Source organism: Anomaloglossus baeobatrachus, chromosome 5 (assembly GCF_048569485.1).
Source record: "Anomaloglossus baeobatrachus isolate aAnoBae1 chromosome 5, aAnoBae1.hap1, whole genome shotgun sequence".
Lineage (NCBI taxonomy): Eukaryota > Metazoa > Chordata > Amphibia > Anura > Aromobatidae > Anomaloglossus > Anomaloglossus baeobatrachus.
The window spans coordinates 515984407-516005127 of record NC_134357.1 but is presented as its reverse complement, the minus strand read 5'-3'; the positions used below and the strand labels follow the sequence as shown (position 1 = coordinate 516005127).

At 44.8% G+C, this 20721-nt stretch overlaps 1 protein-coding gene across 1 annotated transcript in view; it reads left to right on the top strand.

The window, feature by feature from the left end:
- Positions 1 to 20721, top strand: part of LOC142312866 (uncharacterized) — a 297096-nt gene that overhangs the window by 210033 nt on the left and 66342 nt on the right. The window contains 2 exon segments of the mRNA XM_075351851.1: positions 8605 to 8676; positions 9539 to 9991. Of these exon segments, the coding sequence (XP_075207966.1) occupies positions 8605 to 8676; positions 9539 to 9991 (525 nt within the window).

The window sequence follows — 20721 nt, the reverse complement described above, 5'->3', positions numbered from 1 at the left end:
GTCGCCCACAACAAATAAAAGGGGTTATTTACAGGGGAAGAGTTTGTCAGTGACGCCACCCGTGGGGTGCGGTGAGGGTTGGTGACACTGCCGCTGCCTTGGTATGGAACACCCGGGGCTGATGGAGCTCCGTAGCAAGGTGGAATCCCCAACACGGGTAGGGGAGGTGTAGTCCTGGGGCCCAGAGGATGGTGCGGGATGATTGCAGGGAGCAGTCTTTACAAATGGACCGGATGGTACCGGTGTACTCACTGTGGTAGTAAATCACACAAAGTCCATGTTGTAAACTAAGGCCGGATGCCGGGAGCCTCTGGAGGGGTGTGCTGGTCCCACACACTGGCTGACAGGGCAAGGGCCCTTCCTCCTGCACTTGTAGTTTCTTGTGTGTTGACTCAACCCGCACGAAATGGGAGAAATCCGCTCTCCAGTGTTTTGTGTACTGTGGGAGCCATTGCACGCAAAATCTGACTTTTGGGATCTCTGTGGTTTCTGGCGGACACCCTATCATCCGCGTTGGGCTTCCGTTTCGCCCTCTGGTCTACTTGTGGGACGAAGTCTGGAACCTTGTCCCCTGCTGGCTAATTAACAAGAGGCTTGCAACCTTCCTCGTCCTAGGGTCCAGGCACCCCGACTGTGCATGGCCTCCGGACCGGATTCCCGCTGTCGGCACCGGTGGGCTACAACCCTGCCCCGGTCCACTTTAGGTCTCCCGCGACCAGATCTCCGTAACCTGTGGCCCTACTCTGCAGTCTACCACCTAGTCAGCTCAGGTAGTCCGGTGTTCCAGGGGCTCTAACCCCTGACCACCACTTCACACTCCTCTCCACTCCACTGTCAGCACTGAACCACTGTCCGCTCTCTTCTGTTGTGTTCCCTCCCCTGACACCTCAGGACCCCTAGGTGGGCGTTCCCATCCGCCTGGTCTCACCCACTGGTGTGTCCCTATTGTCCGGGGGGGTGATTAGGCTTTTGTGGCTGGTGTTACCTATGTGTGGGGTGTTGGTGGAATTCCAAGGAGAAGGTGATTCCGGCACCCAGGAGGGGGTACAGTCCTCTGTGAATACCTGGTTTTGCCAGGGCGTCACATCATGATGACTTGACAGTCCCATGGTTGGCAAGTTAGAACTGAGATTCACTCCTCTGTGCACCACTGGTGTTTAGTGGGAAAGCCAATCTCATATTGTGTAACAGCTTCTGCTGATACTCCTGCATACGTGCGTCCTTTTCTATGGCAGGAATTATTTCGCCAAATTTTGACTTGTACCGAGGATCTAAAAGTGTGGCAACCCAGTAGTCAGCATTACTTCGAATTCTGTCCAATCCGAGGGTCATATTGTAGGTAGTGCAGCAAGAAGGCGCTCATGTGTCTTGCGCATCCAGGAGGACAGAGTCCTTGCTGTGTTGGTGGCGGCGAGGTGAGCATCAGGCTTCCTTCCTCTGCCCTCACCCCCCAACCTCTCACAACAGAAATGTGAGTAAGGTCTCCCTCATCTGCTGAGTCTTCCATGCCCATTGCCAGTTCGTCCTCCATTTCTTCCTGGGCTCCTGCACCTTCCTCAACAGTTTGCCTGCTACCATGCGCCCTTGTTAATCCCTCTCACCCACCGTCCCATGCCTGCCGCCTTAGTGATGCTGACTGTCTGGGACCTTGTAGATCTTGGTATCCCTTCCGCATATGAATCCTCCTGTACTTCCTCCCCTTCCTCTTGTCCCACCACCTGACTCCGAATACTGTTTAGAGTGTGCTCCATCATATAGATGACCAGAATTGTTATGCTGATAATGGCATCGTCAGCGCTAAACATCTTCGTCACCATGTCGAAACTGCAGAAGCGTGCATAGGTCCTTGATCTGAGACCACTCCAGCAGCGTGATCTGCCCCACCTCTGCATCTCGTTAGCCCAGGCTATACGTCATAACGTATTGCACTAGGGCTCGGCGGTGCTGCCACAGTCGCTGCAACATGTGGAAAGTCTAATTCCAGCGTGTCGGCACATTGCATTTTAGCCGGTGAACCGGCAGGCCGAAAGACTTCTGGAGCGATGCAAGTCGTTCAGCTGCGGGGTGTGAACGGCGGAAGTGAGCAGATAGTGACCGTGCCCTCTGCAGAATCCCATGTAGGCTGGGATAGTGTGTTAAAAATTGCTGGACAGCAAGGTTCAACACGTGAGCCATACAAGGCAAGTGTATCACCTTGCCCCGGTGAAGGGCCGCACCCAGGTTTGCAGCATTGTCACACACTGCCTTCCTTGGCTGCAGGTTGAGTGGAGACAACCATTGCTGAAACTCTGTCTCCAGAGCTGACCACAACTCGTCAGCTGTGTGACTCACATTTCCCAGACATTTCAACATAAAGACCGCCTGATGCCGTTGAGCTCTGCTGCCAGCATAGTAAGGAGGTGTGCAGGATTCCTTGTGCGCAGTTACAATGCGGGTGGCCTGACCAGACAGGCTTTGGGCGGAGATGGAGAACCCAGAGGATTGACGCACAACTCGTGGGGACAGCAAGACTTGTACAGCAGACCCTTCTCCATCTCTCACCATAGTTACCCAGTGCCCAGTCGGCAACATGTAATGCCCCTGTCCATGCTTACTGGTCCAAGTATCTGTGGTGAAATGCACCCGGTCACACACAGAGTTTCTCAAGTAAGCGGTGATGTTGTGTGCGACATGCTGGTGTAGCAGGGGCACACCTTTCTTGGAGAAGTAGTGGCCACTGGGCACTGAGACGGACATAAGGTCTCAAATCCTGTGTGTCCACCAGGCGGAAAGACAGCATTTCTGTAGTCAACAGCTTGCAGATGCTGAAAGTCAACCTCTTAGCTCTGTCATGGCTAGGAGGAAATGGTCTTTTACTTGTCCACATCTGAGGGACCGAGGGCTGGCTGCTGTGCTGAGACGGCGTTGAGTAGGGTGTCCCTGGCAAACTGCTGGTCTGTGAGGAACGTGCAGGCAGAGACATAATGTTGCCTTCATCCAAAGGTGGTGCTCTTGATGTCTGAGAGCTCAACACCAGCAGCTGTTTCCACTTCCAAAACAACTGACGACCTGCCAATCACACTGCCTGTTGCTGGTAAAGAGGTGGAAGGTCTGCGTCCAAAAGCATGTGTGACTGCTGTCCCCACAGTCATAGTGAATGAAGAGCACACGGATGCACTTGTAGGGGCAGACGATGGTTGGCCCACTCCACTAGGCCGCATCATAGCACAGTGAGCTTCCCACTGCGACTTATACTTCATATCCATGTGACGGTTCATGAACAAAGTACTCAAACTAGTGAGTTTTTGGCTTCCACTTAGAGATTGGCGACAAATCTTACAGATGACATGAGTTGGGTGATCCTTTGTGATGTCAAAAAAAGGACCAGGCTAGGCAAGGCTTAGAGGCCATGCGACCTGCAGAGCCAACCCGACTTCTGCTCAGAGGCAGAGTTGTGACTGAGGATGCAGTTGTTGACATGCTTCCAGTACTACGTCTCTGTCCAGGAAGGTGCAACCTAACCTTGTCGTCAGTAGCATCCTCCTCCACCTCCTCTGCTGAACTCATCGACTGCCTGACTGTGGGTTGACAGTAAGTGGGATCTACAACCTCATCATCACCCTGTGTGTTCACACTCATCTCGTTCTCAGAGCCAACCTCTTCCTGCCCTGACCGAATACTTAAGCTGTCATTTCAATCATGTCTCATCCTCATCTGCATGTTCCTCAATGTCTCCACCAAGAGGAGTTAGTTTTGGAATGAGGGTCTACTTTATGCTCAGAACCTTCTCCATCTGGGCCTGAATCTGACTCGCAAAGCTTCTGGGTATCAGTGCAGATCATTTCCTTGTCTGGACTCACTGCAGCTTTGGAACAGACCTCTGATTCCCAGGCTATAGTGTGACTGAACAGCTCTGAAAACTCAACCATCTCTGTTACCCCATACTCTGCAGGGCAGGTGGAGACTTGAGAGCTGGTAGAAAGCAAGTGCGATTGGGGTGACAACTCAGAGGACTGGAATCTTTGGGATGTTAAAATTGAGGTGGAGGAGAGGCCAACTTGATGGAGCACTTGAGATCCATTCAAGCATCTTCTGTTTTTGTGCCTCATCTACCTTTTAGTTGAAAAGGTTGTTTCCATAACAAAGGGATCATATCAGATTGTCCACGGAAAGTAGTAGACATCTTACTTTGGCTGGAAGATGGTCTTTCTTCAGCAAGCAGATGTCACTATTGCTTTACCACCTACCCCACGGACACAAACTTTTTTTTCCCTTTCCAACATGCCTGTTCTCCTTTCCACCAGCATCTGGCCTTTTGCCACTCATTTTGATTGTGAACAAATTGGACACTGTTTGTTGCAGTTAAAAATTGGGTAGTAGAAATGGAGAGGTGGGTTAGCTTTCTTGACAGCAGTGGTATGTAACTGACTATCACAGACACTGATACTATGCCCCAAAGAATTGCCTGAGCTGATTTAGACAGACGCTGTGAAAAACCCTTGCACAGCGCTGGCACAGACCTGCCTAGCAAAAATGGCTATGAACTGCTCTAATCTAGCCCTGAAAAGGGCTGAAATTATAAGTAGTCCCTAATCCCTAAACCGATGTGTTGATTGCACTTTTTAAGTGTATAGAGCCCACAGCAGCAGCGGGAGTGGTGACTGTCACACAACCGCAGCACTGAGATAATGGCGGCGATGGGGAAAATGGCCGGGTCTTATAGGGCAAAGACATGTGACATGCACAGTCAATGACACATGCCCTTGCTTGTCTGGCAAAAATCCATTTTGCTGTGTGTGTGTGTGGGTCTGTGATTGGCTGACAGCCTGGCCCGCCCCACTGTACGCGCGGTCATGAAAAAAAATGGCGATCGCCATTCTTTCAGCACTCAGCATCACTGATCTAACCCCCCCCCTGCACACTATACACTGAATTTTGATATCATTATTAACAGTGACTGACAGTATTACAGTGAAAAGCCAGCTGATAACTAACTGTGCTTTTGGTGATCGAAAACGGTAACTCAAAACGGTCGTACGTGAAGCAAATCGTTCGAGTTCGTTGAACAACTCGAACATCGCCCAAAACAACTCGAATTTGAAATTGGCGAACGGTTCGATTTGAACACCGCTGACCTCTAGTAATCATGCTGTTACCTTCCTAGAATCCTTGTATCTTCCTATAAGAATCTACCTTCTCTCCCTTTTGTGCTGCTGAATCTGCTCATATTGTTACTACAAGACCAGGTCTAGTCTTTCTGGCCAAAATGTACTTTTATGTTAATTTGTTTCTTTTATTATTTGCTATTTCTACATATTTCCTATGTGTGATTGTGGGGTGTTTGCCTTCTCTGAGTCTCCTATTCCCTGATGGTTTTAAACTTTTGATGTCAGACATTCAGTAGAGAGAATGGAGACTTTAATTAAACATGTTAGGATTCGACTACTTTGATTTTCTTTAACTGTGTAATATGTCTTCAAGAATTCCCTTGTCGATTCCGTCCCTTAGGCTGGATTCACACAATATAGCATTCGATGTAAGTGCATTGGATACGATATGCTAATGATCTTTGGCTCCCGCTGTGCTGCCAGCGTGAGCCTAGTGTCATGCGACTGTGACCGGATACTGCAGCTGCGGAGGAGAGGGCGAGAGCTGCAGGTGTGAGGGAGGGATTAATCTTTCAATCTCCTCCAATGTCAGCTGATGCGATTATCACACTGCACTCGGATATCATCCCAGTGCAGTTGATGTTTCACCCGCACCCATATACTTGTAGATACAAATATATTTGTAGGAAATTATGGTTCCAACAAGTTCTGAGTGCTTTGGTCATTTTTTACCTCTAAACTATTCATTATACCAGTCAAGTAATCCGGTGGCAATTCATCCCGATTAGTAGTAGCTCATCACATAAAACTATTGTAGATCCCAGAAAGTAGAGTAAAAAAAAAAAAAAAAACCCCTAAATTTTGTATTTTTGTTTTTATTAAACTGATTATTTTTAACTACAAAAAAAAAGTTAATATCAATGTAATCATACTTATATGCAGATGGCTTATACAATTAAGAACATAAAAACAAGAAACCATATCAGAATTGCATTTTTTGTTTTAATACCTCATCCCACCCGGAATTTTTTTTGTATGATAAAATAAATGGTTTCAGTCAAAACTGCACTCCATCCACAACATAATCCCAAACCCCTAATATGGCTTGTCGAAGGAAATACATAAAAACTCTGGCTCTTGGAGGAAGGAGAGGAAAAAACAAAAGTGTGAAATTGAAAAATTGCTCTCATGAAGATGTTTAGATATGCTTTGATTGCCAAGTTGCTAAATAATTACCAAAGAAGACTGTCAGAAAGTTGTGAGACTAATTTATTAGATAATTCACTCAAATTTTGGGATATTTGGCTAAAGGGTGAAATATATGGAACGTGTTAAAAGGTCACGTTACAGTGATGTTTTATCATGAAAGTAGGACATTAAAGTAGAGGCATGCAATGGTGATTCCTCATCTCAAACAAATTATAGAAACAAAATCCAACAGTGGAGGGCATACTTCCCCAAAATGTCAATGTCTCAATAACTTATCATGTGTCATTGAGCATCAATTACAGCTTAACAACATTTCGTGCTGTTCACAAGTGGGGTTCGTGTCAGCTGAGGCATAGCATCCCACTCTTCTTGAAGTTGACCCTCAGGTCTTTGGTACAGAGTTATGAGCATCTACACAGAGACTCAGAAAACTTATGGGATTCAGTTCTGGAGAAAGTGCAGCTGCTCCATTTGCAGTACCCCAGTCTCCAGCAGCCATTCTCTAATGATATGACCTTGATGAGCTGGAACGTTGTCATCCATGAAGATTAAATTGAGCCTGCATTGTTCATGCAGTGGCACAATTGGATTAATGATATTATTCAAGTAGTTTCAGCTCATCACTTTACCATCCACATTGTAGGGCAGTTCTATATTGACTAGACACACCTACCCGCATATAACACCACTACCAAAGGTTCATCTGGGGCCAACAGTGGCTGATGCATAGAACTCTCATTGATGTCTCCAACATCGTTGCCTGTATTAGCCTTTATTTCTGCTCAGTGTGCATTGACTTTCATCAGGGAACAGGGTATCTATGTTGCAACCTGCTGATGACACTCTCACTCAGTGACCACTTCCATCTCAGAACATCCTGCTTGAAACCTCACAATGGCAAGGTATTGTTGTTGAATTATTAGGTGCTGTCTTGATCTCCTAAATGATGAGGACTGTATACATACTAATTCTAATTGAACCCTGAAACACATTGGGTGATTCATGGATCAAAAACTTGTGAATTTTGCCATTTAAATTCCTTGTTAGAGAACAGCAGGTTTTGTGAACAGTAGTGAAATACTGAGCAGTTAGACATGTGCATTCAAAAGATTAGAGAGAGTCACATTACGTTCATCTGAAAAGGTTACAGTGCATTTTAGGATCATCTTGAAATTTCATCAAAAAGCCAAAAATCCCTAGTTTTTTGGGGAGTAGTGTATCTTCCTGTCTATAGTTACCTTTTTGTTGTCTACAAACGTGAACACTCAAGATACAGTATTACCCACCTTCTGGCATCCAGTTTTGATGGTCCTAACCAGGCACCATTTTACAAATCAGACAATCATGTCAATTTATGTAGGACTAATTAGGAATGTTTCTTTTGATCCCAGTGATTCTAAGCTTATTTATTTTATAAATCACCAGCAAGAAAAATCTAGTCGATAAAAATTAACTTTTATTAAATAAGAATTTTTTTAAAAGAGAAACAGGATGTTTCAGGAAGGCAGACCCCCTAGAAGGGGTTAAAAATTATATCACAACTTGTTATGTTGGGAACACAAAACAATTTTACATAATTAGTGTCACCTCGTATACATGGTGTATATAATAATGGAACAATATGCTAAATAAATATATATAGTAACACGAGTGTGTTTATAAAAAAAAAAAAAGCAATCATTCCAACCAGCTGATGACAAAAACGGCTAACAAAACATATACCTACGGGGTATCATAGAAGTGCAAGTAAGTGTCCCACACCCTCTCCGACGCACGTTTCGCACTTGTAGCGCTTCCTCCAGTAACACTCGTTTTACTATATATATTTATTTAGCATATCGTTCCATTATAATATACACCATGTATACGAGGTGACACTAATTATGTAAAATTGTTTTGTGTTCCCAACATAACACGTTGTGATATAATTTTTAACCCCTTCTAGGGGGTCTGCCTTCCTGAAACATCCTGTTTCTCTTTTAAAAAATTCTTATTTAATAAAAGTTAATTTTTATCGACTAGATTTTTCTTGCTTGTGATTTATCATTGATTATTTGTATCCTCCCAGTACAAAAAAAGTTTTTTTGGTGTTGATGACTTATTTATTTTATGTAGCAGTGTACTTTTATTAGTAGATGTAGGTTTATTGTTTTGCGTTTAATATTCATTTAACAAAAGCTTAGAAGAGTTGGTAATTTTCTAACTCTCAATATGTAAGACCTTAAAACATATCAATTAGCAAATGGTTAATAAATATTGTCCCTAGTTCTACTTTACGTCAGTATCAGTTTTCAAATGTCCTTTTTAGGAAAGGCTTACATTGTTGACATACTTGCAGTATCGAAGACCGGAAGTGAATGGACATGAGCACCTGGAGTTAGTGGGTGGGAGCGGCTGGAGGTAGCGGGAAGGTGTGCCCTGAGTTAGTGGGCAGAACCACCTTAGTGGGCGGCCTGTCGACAAATTACAGACTAATTACAAATTTTGTATATTCATTATATATGACAGAATAGTCAAACGAAAAATCAGAGCAGTGAAATTAAATCTTTCTCTCTATTCATTTGACATGGCACAACAGTGAAACAAAAACACCTAGCTGTGAAATGTTTTTTTTTTTTTTCTATATTCACCACTTAATCCAATCAATACTCCAAATACACCACTCCTGGCTTTTTATGCCAATTTTTGGGAGGCAAAATTAACAAAGGCAACATACTTTCAGGATCTACTGGCACATGATTTACTGTTACATTCTGAACAGTTTAGGGTTTTTCTCTTTATAAATTGAGATTTCTATCAACAGTTTATTTACAGATGGTGTAAAATTCTAATTTTTTAAAAAAAAAATTTTTCTAGAATAATTTGTTTTCATTCTTGGCAGATGACTGTACCAGGAGATCAGAAGGACAACAGACATTTTCATTTTTAAATCTGAAGACTTGAATATCACACAAGATACAATATATGTAAAAGCTACTTTTCCAGACATTTCTTCATCCTTTCCCAGTGAAGATTTATCATCTGATCCTTTTAAACAAGTCCTATCTTTTGATTCATCACAAACTATTAGGAAAAATACAAATCAAAGTGATCTTACAGCAATGAAGCCATTTTCAAGTACCGAATCTGGAAAAAGCTTTTCCCTCGCAGAGTCTCAAAAAAATCGTACAGAGGAGAAAAAAATTTCTTGTCCAGAATGTGGGAAATATTTTAACAAGAAATCAAATCTTGTAAGTCATCGGAGAATTCACACAGGAGAGAAGCCATATTCATGTATAGACTGTGGGAAATGTTATAACCAAAAAACAAGTCTTGTCAGACACCAGAAAATTCACACAGGGGAGAAGCCATTTTCCTGTTTAGAATGTGGGAAATGTTATATCCAGAAAACAAGTCTTGTCAGACACCAGAGAGATCACAGAGGAGAGAAGCCATATTCATGTTCAGAATGTGGGAAATGTTTTAAGCAACAATCACATCTTGTAACACATCAGATAACTCACACAGAGGAGAAGCCATATTCATGTTCAGATTGTGGGAAATGTTTTAATATGAAAACAAGCCTTGTTAGACACCAGAAAATTCACACAGGAGAGAAGCCATATCCATGTTCAGAATGTGGGAAATATTTTAGGCACAAATTTCATCTTGTAAAACATTATCAGAGAATTCACACTGGGAAGAATGGGGGAGATGTTCAGCATGAGGGAGATGTTTTACAGTCAAAATGAACCTTTTTAGACATGAGAGAAGACACATAGGGAAAAACTTTTAATCTCTATGTCCGAACAAACTTTTTTATCTTATTGACTTAACATAAACATGCTCATATTGCAAATTACTTTCTCCATATAGAAACCTTTCCATCTTGGTAGGAACATCTGGTGTGATCCAATTTTTTTTTTAAATGACTATTCATGACTATACAGCATAATCCTAATATATCATAGGTGTCACCAACTTAATCCTACACTTCAGACACTCAGGGAACCTTTTATTATCCATATTGGACAATTATCTTTGTCTAATGAATCCTATGTATAATGAACATTGAAAAATTCTTTACTCTCCTCGAATATACTAGACTATTGTTATTCATTTATTGGTCCTACTATAGTCTTATTTACTTCTTGCTGGAGCAGAGGTCAGCTCATTATATTCCCTCATTATGGCATTGGATAGCCAGGATAACCATATCTTACTACTGCAATTTATCAGTAATAAACTATTGTTTTTTTGCTTTTAATACATTCCTTTTAAGGAGCTGAACCACAAATTAAAGTTTATTTTAATCAATAGATCTTGAATTTACAAGAAGTCGCACAATAAAATGTGTTTTAAAATATTGCTCCTGTGATGAGATAATCTTGTATATGTGCCCTTGCTATATGGTGTAATGGATGTGTCTGACTGTGCAGGAACATGGTCTGATCATATCACTTCTCTTGGGCAAAAACAGCCTATACAGGTAGGACAACATAGGATAACAGCTGCTGCTTTTTCTAAGGCAAAACATTGCTTAAAGTCAAGCAATGAAATGTTTTACCTCACAGAATAAGAAAGCCAATGTGAAATTAACCTCAGGGCCCCTAACATGCAGTCACTGAGCATTTGGATGGGTAAACCCTTGGCACTATATATATGATATTGCTTCTTATGTTCCTGTTTTTCACAGACTTTATATTATTCTTCCTTTATATCCACTTCTGTGACATATCTTCTAATGTTACTTGTGGTCTCCATTCACAAATGTGCGATCAGCTTGTACCTGTACTTGGCCATCTTCTAGTGGTTCTACCACAACATTATCGAGAGATTTCTGATTTGGATTCTGTTTGTGAACATTATTGCCAGCCATCTGTATTTACATGTGTGATCACTTTATATATATATATATATATATATATATATATATATATATATATATATATATATGTATATATATATATATATAATGTATATATATACTTTGCTGCTGCTCCATTATTTGTATTTCTCAAATGTCCTCCATGTTGTCACTTTTTTTTTTGTATCGTCGCCATCGACCTAATTTTTTCTTATGTATACCCAATGTATTGTCCCCTTTTTTAGGACTTTTTTTAATAAAATTCTACTTTTACTAAAGGTTTTCCTTATTTTGTGTATTTATTCTGCGGTCACCATACTACATATTTTGTATATTTCTCGATCTAATTATATCGGGAGTGTCCCCAGTTTTTCTGGACTATATTACGTTTCTAGTTTTTCCAAAAACAGCCATAATAAAGTATATAGCAGGAGGGAGAAGACAGGTGCCCTCCATATGTGACGCCCTGGCAAAACCAGGAAGTCACACCCATAGGCCCCCGCATAGCACCTTCCCTCACAGGGTTACATACAGCCAACCTGAAACCCTAGTCACCCCCCCCAGGGAAAGACAGGCACACCAGTGGGCGGGACCAGGCGGATGGAGTACGCCCACCTAGGGGTCTGGAGAGCCCGCGGTGGAAAAAACAGTGAGTTAAGTTTGGAGTTGAGTTGGGAGAGGAGTGAAGTGAGGAGGTGAAGCTGACAGGTGTCAGGGTCGGTGCCCTGACACATTGGCTAGGTGGCAGACGGTGGTTGTGTCTGGCAGGAGACGGGAAGACAGCAGCCGGAGATCCAAGGTGGACCAGGGCAGCGTTGAAGCCTGCCGCCACCAACACCGAAGAACCGACCCAGAAACCGTGGACAGAGAGGGTTCTCTGACCCTGAAGCCAGGACCGGAACCAACGGCCTAGCTAATTAACCGATTGAGGGCAAGATCATAGATCCTGTCCCAACCTAAGTCCCAAAAAGAGACAACCACCCACAGAGAGGAATAGGGCATCTGCCAGGGCCTGGTAGATCCCAAGGGTCAGAGTCAGTGGGCATGGCTCCCAACAGTAATACTGGGAGCGGACTCCCGCGTTCTACACCGGAAAGTCCACCACAACACAACACAGTGCAGAGGAAAGTGACACTGACCACCAGCCTGGGTGGGGGACTAGAGTACAACCGGCCGCAGCGGCCGGCCACTAGCACCCTGGTTAATCACTGGACTTGTCTGATTTCTTTAACCGTGAGTAAGGGTAGCGTCACACGGTACAATCTATCGTGCGATCGCACGAGCAATCGTACCCACCCCCGTTGTTTGTGCGTCACGGGCAATTAGTTGCCCGTGGTGCACAAAGTCGTTAACTCCCTATCATACGCACTTACCTCCCAGACAACGTCGCTGTGGGCAGCGAACATCCTCTTTCTGAAGGGGGAGGGACTTTCGGCGTCACAGCGACATCACACAGCGGCCGGTCAATAGAAGCGGAGGGACGTAACATCCCGCCCACCTCCTTCCTTTCGCATTGCCGGCGTGACGCAGGTAAGCTGTGTTCGTCGTTCCCGGGGTGTCACATGGAGCGATGTATGATGCCTCGGAAACGATGAACAACCGGAGCACAGAAGGAGTACCGACATTTTGAAAATGTACGATGTGTGAATGAGCCACGATAAGGTGAGTATTTTTGCTCGTTCACAGTCGTTCGTAGCTGTCACACGCTACGATATGTCTAACTATGCCGGATGTGTGTCACGGAATCCGAGATCCCGATGACATATCGCCCGATATATCGTAGCGTGTGACGCCGCCCTATGCTGAGACTCCCTGTTCTGACCAGGCGCGCTGGCCCCTGCCATCACCGTCCCCTGCACCAAGTCACCGGGTCCCGGGGCAACCATCCCTACCCACGGAGGGGTTAACAACCAGCTGCCATCCCATCACCCCGGGGTGTCCCACAACAGCAGCGGTGGTGCCATACTTCACCACACACTTTGGGTGGCATCACAGACTGACTACGGCAAACACCGTACAATTACTTACTTTCCTTTCATTCGGAGTGTCCGCGTGACCCCCGGGTCCGGAGGATCCCTCAAACCACACACTGGGTCCGGATCCGAGCAGCCCGGCTGCTACTGATGTGGGGGCGGCACACATATCTAATCTATTCTTACAGGACATAGCAGGGGGGGGGGAGAAAGGTGCCCTCCATATCTAATCTATTCTTACAGTACATAGCAGGAGGGAGAAGAAAGGTTCCCTCCATATCTAATCTATTCTTACAGGACATAGCAGGGGCACAACTGTAAGATCATCTCAGTAGAGGAACATTTTTCTTTCACGCATCTAATTAATTCTGGAACTTATTTTTTCCCCAAGATCTATTCAGTAAAATGTAATTTGTTCATCGGACAGCCCTTGTAAGTCCGGCTATAGCAATTGTTACCATGAAATAAATAAGTGAATTCAGAATTGCCAATCCTCCCTCTTTCGGTAATAAAGCAGATTCAGTGTCGGCTGTTTTTCTCCAAACAAGATTTCTGTTATCTTTTGGTAATTTTTAATACTTTTTTGGTATCTAAATTGGGCTATTTGAGACCACATAAAAAATGGTAAAAGTTTTTTGAATCATAAATTTTTATTACAATTTTTAAAGAGAAATTACAATAAAATATTCTCATACATCTCTAGTTCCCCTGTCCGGAATGCTGGGGTACAAATATTTACACAGACACCCCCTGTATATACAATTTCATTCATCAGACAAGGTTCTTTTGAAAAACTATCCAGCCAAGATTTGTTTTCTAATTTGCTGATGACACAAAGTTAGGAGGAATAGCTAATACTAGAGAAGAGAGAGAGCGGATTCAACAAGATCTAAACAAGCTGGAACAATGGGCAGTAACTAATAGAATGGTTTTTAACAGGGAGAAATGCAAAGCCATACATCTTAGCAAGAATAATGAAAAGAGCATATACAGCATGGGAGGAATAGAGCTATCCAACCGCATGTGTGAAAAAGACTTATGTTCAGTCTGTGATCTATTAGTATACCTGAGTCAACAGTGTGATGCATCAGCAAAAAAGGCAAACACCATTCTAGGATGTATTAACAGAAGCATACAGTTTAGATCACGGGAAGTCATTATCCCCCTTTACTCCTCTTTGGTCAGACCTAATCTGGAATACTGTGTCCAGTTCTGGGCACCACATTTTAAAAAAAGACATCAACAAACTGGAGCAAGTTCAGATAAGAGTGACCAGAATGGTGACTGGTTTGCAAACCATGTCCTATGAAGAACAGTTACAGGATTTAGGATTGTTTAGCTTGCAAAAGAGAAGACTGAGAGGAGACTTAATAGCTCTCTACAAATATCTTAAAGGCTGTCACACTGTAGAGGGATCAGTTTTATTCTCATTTTCACAAGGAAAGACTAGAAGCAATGGGATGAAACTGATGGGGAGGAGACACAGATTAGATATTAGAAAAAACTTTTTGACAGTGAGAGTGATCAATGAGTGGAACAGGCTGCCATGAGAGGTGGTGAGTTCTCCTTCAATGGAAGTCTTTAAAAAGAGGTTGGACGGACATCTGTCTGGGATGATTTAGTGAATCCTGCTTTGAGCAGGGGGTTGGTCTAGATGACCCAGGAGGTCCATTCCAACTCTAATATTCTATTATATTCTATTCTAATTGTCTGTAGTGTTTCTTTTAGAATAAATCCCTTTCTCATCCAGTCCTGTAGTAATGACTTTGTTAATCACGTTTTGTAGGAGGGTTCATCTCAATAAATTTAAATTATCAATGTATGTGAAAGAATCAATAAAAGTCCTACCGCAGTTTTACCATTTGTGTCCAGTGTAATTTCTTTTCCAAACAAACTTTGAGGTCTCCGACCAAACCTATCGAGTGTGATTTATTTAAAGCTGTAGGTAGGACAACTGAACACTGTCCACCTTCTTATGCAGCATCAATGAGAATATGGCCCTACCGCCGTAGTTATCTGATGGGATCAGTAGGTTTGGGAAATGCCTAATATCTATAGAATCATCTGGTTTTTCAGGCAGAAATACTGTTTTATACTGCTGTATGGCAGTGGATAACAATATTCCATCTATAGCCCATATAGCTCCAAATCTTCCAAACTTTGAGTTCTCTTGATTCTTTAGATAGACTTTGCAGATTAGACTGATGGAGAAATATAAGTTATAACACATTATATATATTATACAATTCTCCATTAACAAACATACAAGTTTATCTTATGTACGTTTTCACCCTGTTACACTTTCGCAAAATCATCAAAAAACCTTTAAAATGGAAGTCTATGGGAAACTTCTATATGTGCTAATGAGAGGAGTCCCCTGTGGCCAGGCTGCTCCTGGCAGCTCTACGGGAGGCCCATTTTGAGTTTGTTTTTGCAAGTCCTGGCTCCAGTGGTGGCCCCTATGGGGAAAATGAACAGGGCTCCGACAATGTCATCCTCCATGGTGCCTCCTATCCTGATAATACCAATAATACCAGCCCCCACCTGTCTGCTTTACCGTGGCTGGATAGAAAAAAATGAGGGGAGCCTACATCTTTTTTCCCTTCTATTTTGATATCCAGCCATGGTAAAGCTCACAGGGGGGCTGCAGCCTACCGCTGTAGTGTTAACAGCGTTGGGTATCAAAATATGGCAGAAGCCTATGTCTTTTTTAAAATTATTTAGTTATATATTCTTACTCTACTATACAGCAAACTGACTGCAACCAATCACAGATGCAGACACGGGGGGGTGTATAGCAGTCTGCAATGAGTCACAGACACTGGCACAGAGGGTGGATGGGGGAAGCAATGAATATTCATGAACATTATTTAGCAGGCCCAGAGGAGAGTAAAGGGGGCTTTACACGCTGCGATATCGTTAGTGAATTATCGTCGGGGTCACAGTGTTTGTGACGCACATTCGGCGTCATTAACGAGATCGCAGTGTGTGATACCTACGAGCGACCTTAAACGATCGCAAAAGAGGTCAAAATCGTTTGCCGTGGAGAGGTCGTCCTGAAACCAAAAATCGTTGTCTGCTTATTAGCAATGTTGTTCCTCGTTCCTGCGGCACCACACATCACTATGTGTGACACCGCAGGTGCGCCGAACATCTCCTTACCTGTGTCCTGCCAGCAATGCGGAAGGAAGGAGGTGGGCGGGATGTTACGTCCCGCTCATCTGCGCTTCTTTTGGACGCCTGCCGTGTGACGTCGCTGTGACGCCGCACGAACCGCCCCCTTAGAAAAGAGGCGGTTTGCCAGCCAGAGTGACGTGGCAGGTAAGTCCGTGTGACGGGGACTAACAAGGTTGTGCGCCACGGGCAGCGATTTGCATGTAAATTACCCTTTAGGCTATGTGCGCATTAGGCGTTTTTTTCCACGCTGCGTTTTTTGTGCGTTTTGTATGCAAAAAACGCACAAAAAACGCCTAGTGCGCACAGGGCCTAGGACTGGAGCGTGATCCTCTTGGAAACACTGTGTATAAATACCTACCATTTAACTTCCACCACAGTTCTCTAGCGCTTACTACGGCCATTTTACAGCCCGAACATCTCGTTCCCATTGACATATATGGGTTTTGTTGTTTGAGTTAAGTTTGGAGTCATGTTTTCTCGCTGATCCTGATTTTTTTTGTTTTTGCCCATGTGACTTCGGCGAACCTAATTATTTTTAGTTCGTTCATCTCTAGTTGTTTTATATTTAGTTGTGAATGACAACAGTATGTATGTTCACCTTTAACTTATTTAAAGTCAACATGATGAAGTGCATGGAAGGAAAGGGTTAATCCTCGCTGCCAGAAGAATATCACTGAAGATCAATGGAAATTAAGACATCTGATTTGATTGTTCTACACATTTTGGAGCCGTATGACTCCTTCTTCAGGAAAAAAAACAATCATGTATATTACACAGCCCATAGAGTAGATCTCTTTATTTAGAATGCTGACATTCAAAATGAGGCGCTCAGGTGACTGTAATCACCTGAAATGTCACATAAAGATGCTGATCTCCTCTATAACGGCAAGAAATCTAACAATTATTTGTACACTAGCTGTAGTACCCGGCGTTGCCAAGGATAGTAACTAAGTGTCTCTCTGCCTCTCTCCCTCTCCCTGTATCTCGGTCACCCTCTCTGTGTCTCTTCCTCCATGTTTCTCTGTGTCTGTGTGTGTCTTCCTCCGTGTGTCTCTCAGTGTGTGTCTCTGTGTCTGTCTTCAACCGTGTGTGTGTGTGTGTGTGTGTGTGTGTCTGTATGTGTCTGTCTCCCTATGTTTGTGTCTCTGTGTGTGTCAGTGTCTCTGTGTATGTGTCTGTGTGTCTCTCAGTGTGTGTGCCTCAGTCTATGTGTCTCAGTGTCTCCACTAAAATCATATTACCTCACAAATAAGCTGTCTTAGGCTCTAGTTCCATTGGCGTATGATTTATGCGAGTCTCGCATCGCATCACCCAGCATGGCCACACACTCTACTGACAGGAGCGGGTCGGCTGCATGTATTTCTATGCAGCTGCACGCTCATGTCCTAAAAGTGTCAGGCTGTGCTGGGTGATGCGATGCGAGACTTGCACGAGTCATATGCAAGTGGAACTCCTGCCTCATACTGAGAATGTCCTTCATTGCCTATATCAACCAATCAGTGTTCCTATGAATGACCTGTAGCTCCCAGCTAAATTGATTTTAATGTAAGCAGATTTTTTGGCGAATAACTGTAAAGCGCGGGGTTACAGTTTCCCCTCTAAACATAGTCTATGATGCTTCTTAAGTCAAATTAGGTGTCTGCGCAAAATTTTGTGATTGCAAATGTGACAGTGCGGATTTCTTTAGCGGACATATATACACACATACATATGTGCCGCCCCTGCAGCGGCTGAACCGCTCAGATCCGAGGTCACCGCTATGGCTCAAGGGTCTCCGGACCCGGGGGCTTGCGGCCAGTCAAATATAAAAAGGGGGCTATTTACAGGGGATAAGAGTTTGTGACACCACCCATGGTTCGCAGTAAGGAAGTACCGCCGCTGCCGATGGGAATACCCGGGGAAGGTGGAGCGGGGCAGCCAGATGATGCTCCCTCCACGGGTAGGGGAGACCCCGGGACTCTGTGTGATAGTGGAGCGGGGGTGCGCAGGGCCAGTTGGAAGCAGGGGAGACTCATGTACTCACTCAAGCAGCATCGGTGATGGTGTGACCGCAAAGCAGACACTGACAAGAAGGTAAACCAAGTCTCTGGGTGCCGCTGCCCTCTTGGGGGAGCCCGTCCGGGTATCCGTCCCCTGTAGTACTGCCGGGTGATCCGGAGCCTGCCTCCTTGCACAAATTTTGAAAGTGTCCTTGTGGCCTGTTGGCGTAAAGCTGTTCGGGTCCCGCTCCCTCCTTGTGGATAGAGGACCTATGCTCTCAAGGGCTCACGCTTGGGATTTCTGTGGGCTGCTTGGGTTGGAAATCCCTATCCCCCTCGTTGCGCTAGTGCCCCTGATCTCTGAGCTTCTTGGGGACAGTCCATAAAGTCACTATCCTCCACAGGTTAATTGCTGGGTTGCCTGAAGCTACTCCCCGATCTAGGGTCTTGTACCCTACCTTGCTTTTGGTCCCGGACTGGTTATTAGTCTCAGATGCCTCCTGTCCTCCAAGACCAGGTCTAGGAACCCAGCCTAAATAGCCTGCAACCGGGTCTCCGACTTCTCCGGGCCCAGATCACCGTCTGCGACCCAACCTGTCACAAACAGGGAGCCACACACTCCTCTTTCTTCCTGGGAGCTCCAACCCCCAGTTCCTCTCACTTTGCTCCCCTGGAGCCGACTGCTCTATCACCTCCCACCAGTCTGCCTGACCCCTAGGTGGGCGGCCCAATTCCTGCTCAGCAGCCCACTGGTGTGTCTGACAGGGTGTGGTGTGAGGTGTGGTTGGTATTTTGGATGCTGATGGAGGCAATACTACAGGTTGGGAACCCAGAACCATGAGGGGTTGAATACTGCACCAAAGGGCAGGAAGTGCAGTACCCTGTGACGCCCTGAATAGTCCAGCATTGTCACACATAGGCCTAAAATACACTTCCGCAAAAAAAACGTCCGTGTGACACGGTCCGTTTTTCGGGTCCGTGTTCCTTTTTTTGGGGCGTTTCTCCAGTACGTATGGCATCCGTGTGATGGCGTATGCGAGCCGTGTGTACGTGTAAAATGTCCGAGTTTGTGTGTAAAATGCCCGTGTATGTGTACGTGGAATGTCCGTGTGGAAAATCCGTTTGTGTGTTGCACAATGTTGTTGATACATGTCGGCTGACAGCAGACAGAGTTGCGCGATGATAATGAACTCGGGTGAACTTCACCCGACTTCATTGTCATGCCGCGGCTCTGTCTGTGTGCCGCGTACTGATTAGCGGTCACCTGTGAAGGATTCACCAGTGACTGCTAATCCCCCGAGTGACTGAAGTTAGCAGCCCTCTCTCATACTTACCGCTCCCCCATCACCAGCGCGGCGAGGAACAGCTGTGCAGAGAATACGCGGCAACAATTAGTTTGAAAATGCCGGCCGCTCATTAATCAATCTCATATTATCTGCTTTCCCCACCCACCGGCGCCTATGATTGGTTGCAGTCAGACACGCCCCCCACACTGAGTGACAGCTGTCTCACTGCACCCAATCACAGCAGCCGGTGGGAGTGTCTATACTGTGCAGTAAAATAAATAAATGATTAAAAAAAAACGGCGTGCGGTCCCCCCCATTTTAATACCAGCCAGATAAAGCCATATGGCTGAAGGCTGGTATTCTCAGAATGGGGAGCCTCACGTTATGGGGAGCCCCCCAGCCTAACAATATCAGTCAGCAGCCGCCCAGAATTGCCGCATACATTATATGCGACAGTTCTGGGACTGTACCTGGCTCTTCCCGATTTGCCCTGGTGCGTTGGCAAATCGGGGTAATAAGGAGTTTTTGGCAGCCCATAGCTGCCAATAAATCCTAGATTAATCATGTCAGGCGTCTCCCCGAGATACCTTCCATGATTAATCTGTAAGTGACAGTAAATAAACACACACACCCGAAAAAATCCTTTATTAGAAATAAAAAACACAAACATATACCCTGGTTCACCACTTTAATAAGCCCGAAAAAGCCCTCCATGTCCGGCGTAATCCAGGATGGTCCAGCGTCGCTTCCAGCTCTGCTGCATGGAGGTGACCGGAGCTGCAGAATACACAGCCGCTTCTGTCAGCTCCACGCAGCTAATGAAGGCAATAGCGCGATCAGCTGTATTCAGCGTTGGCCGCGAGTAACCTCAGTGACAGCTCAGCTGATTGCGCTATTGCCTTCATTAGCTGCGTGGAGCTGTCAGGAGCGGCGGTGTCTTCTGCAGCTCCGGTCACCTTCATGCAGCAGAGCTGGAAGCGACGCTGGACCATCCTGGAGTACGCCGGACATGGAGGGCTTTTTCGGGCTTATTAAAGTGGTGAACCAGGGTATATGTTTGTGTTTTTTATTCCTAATAAAGGATTTTTTCGGGTGTGTGTGTGTTTATTTACTGTCACTTACAGATTAATCATGGAAGGCATCTCAGGGAGACGCCTGACATGA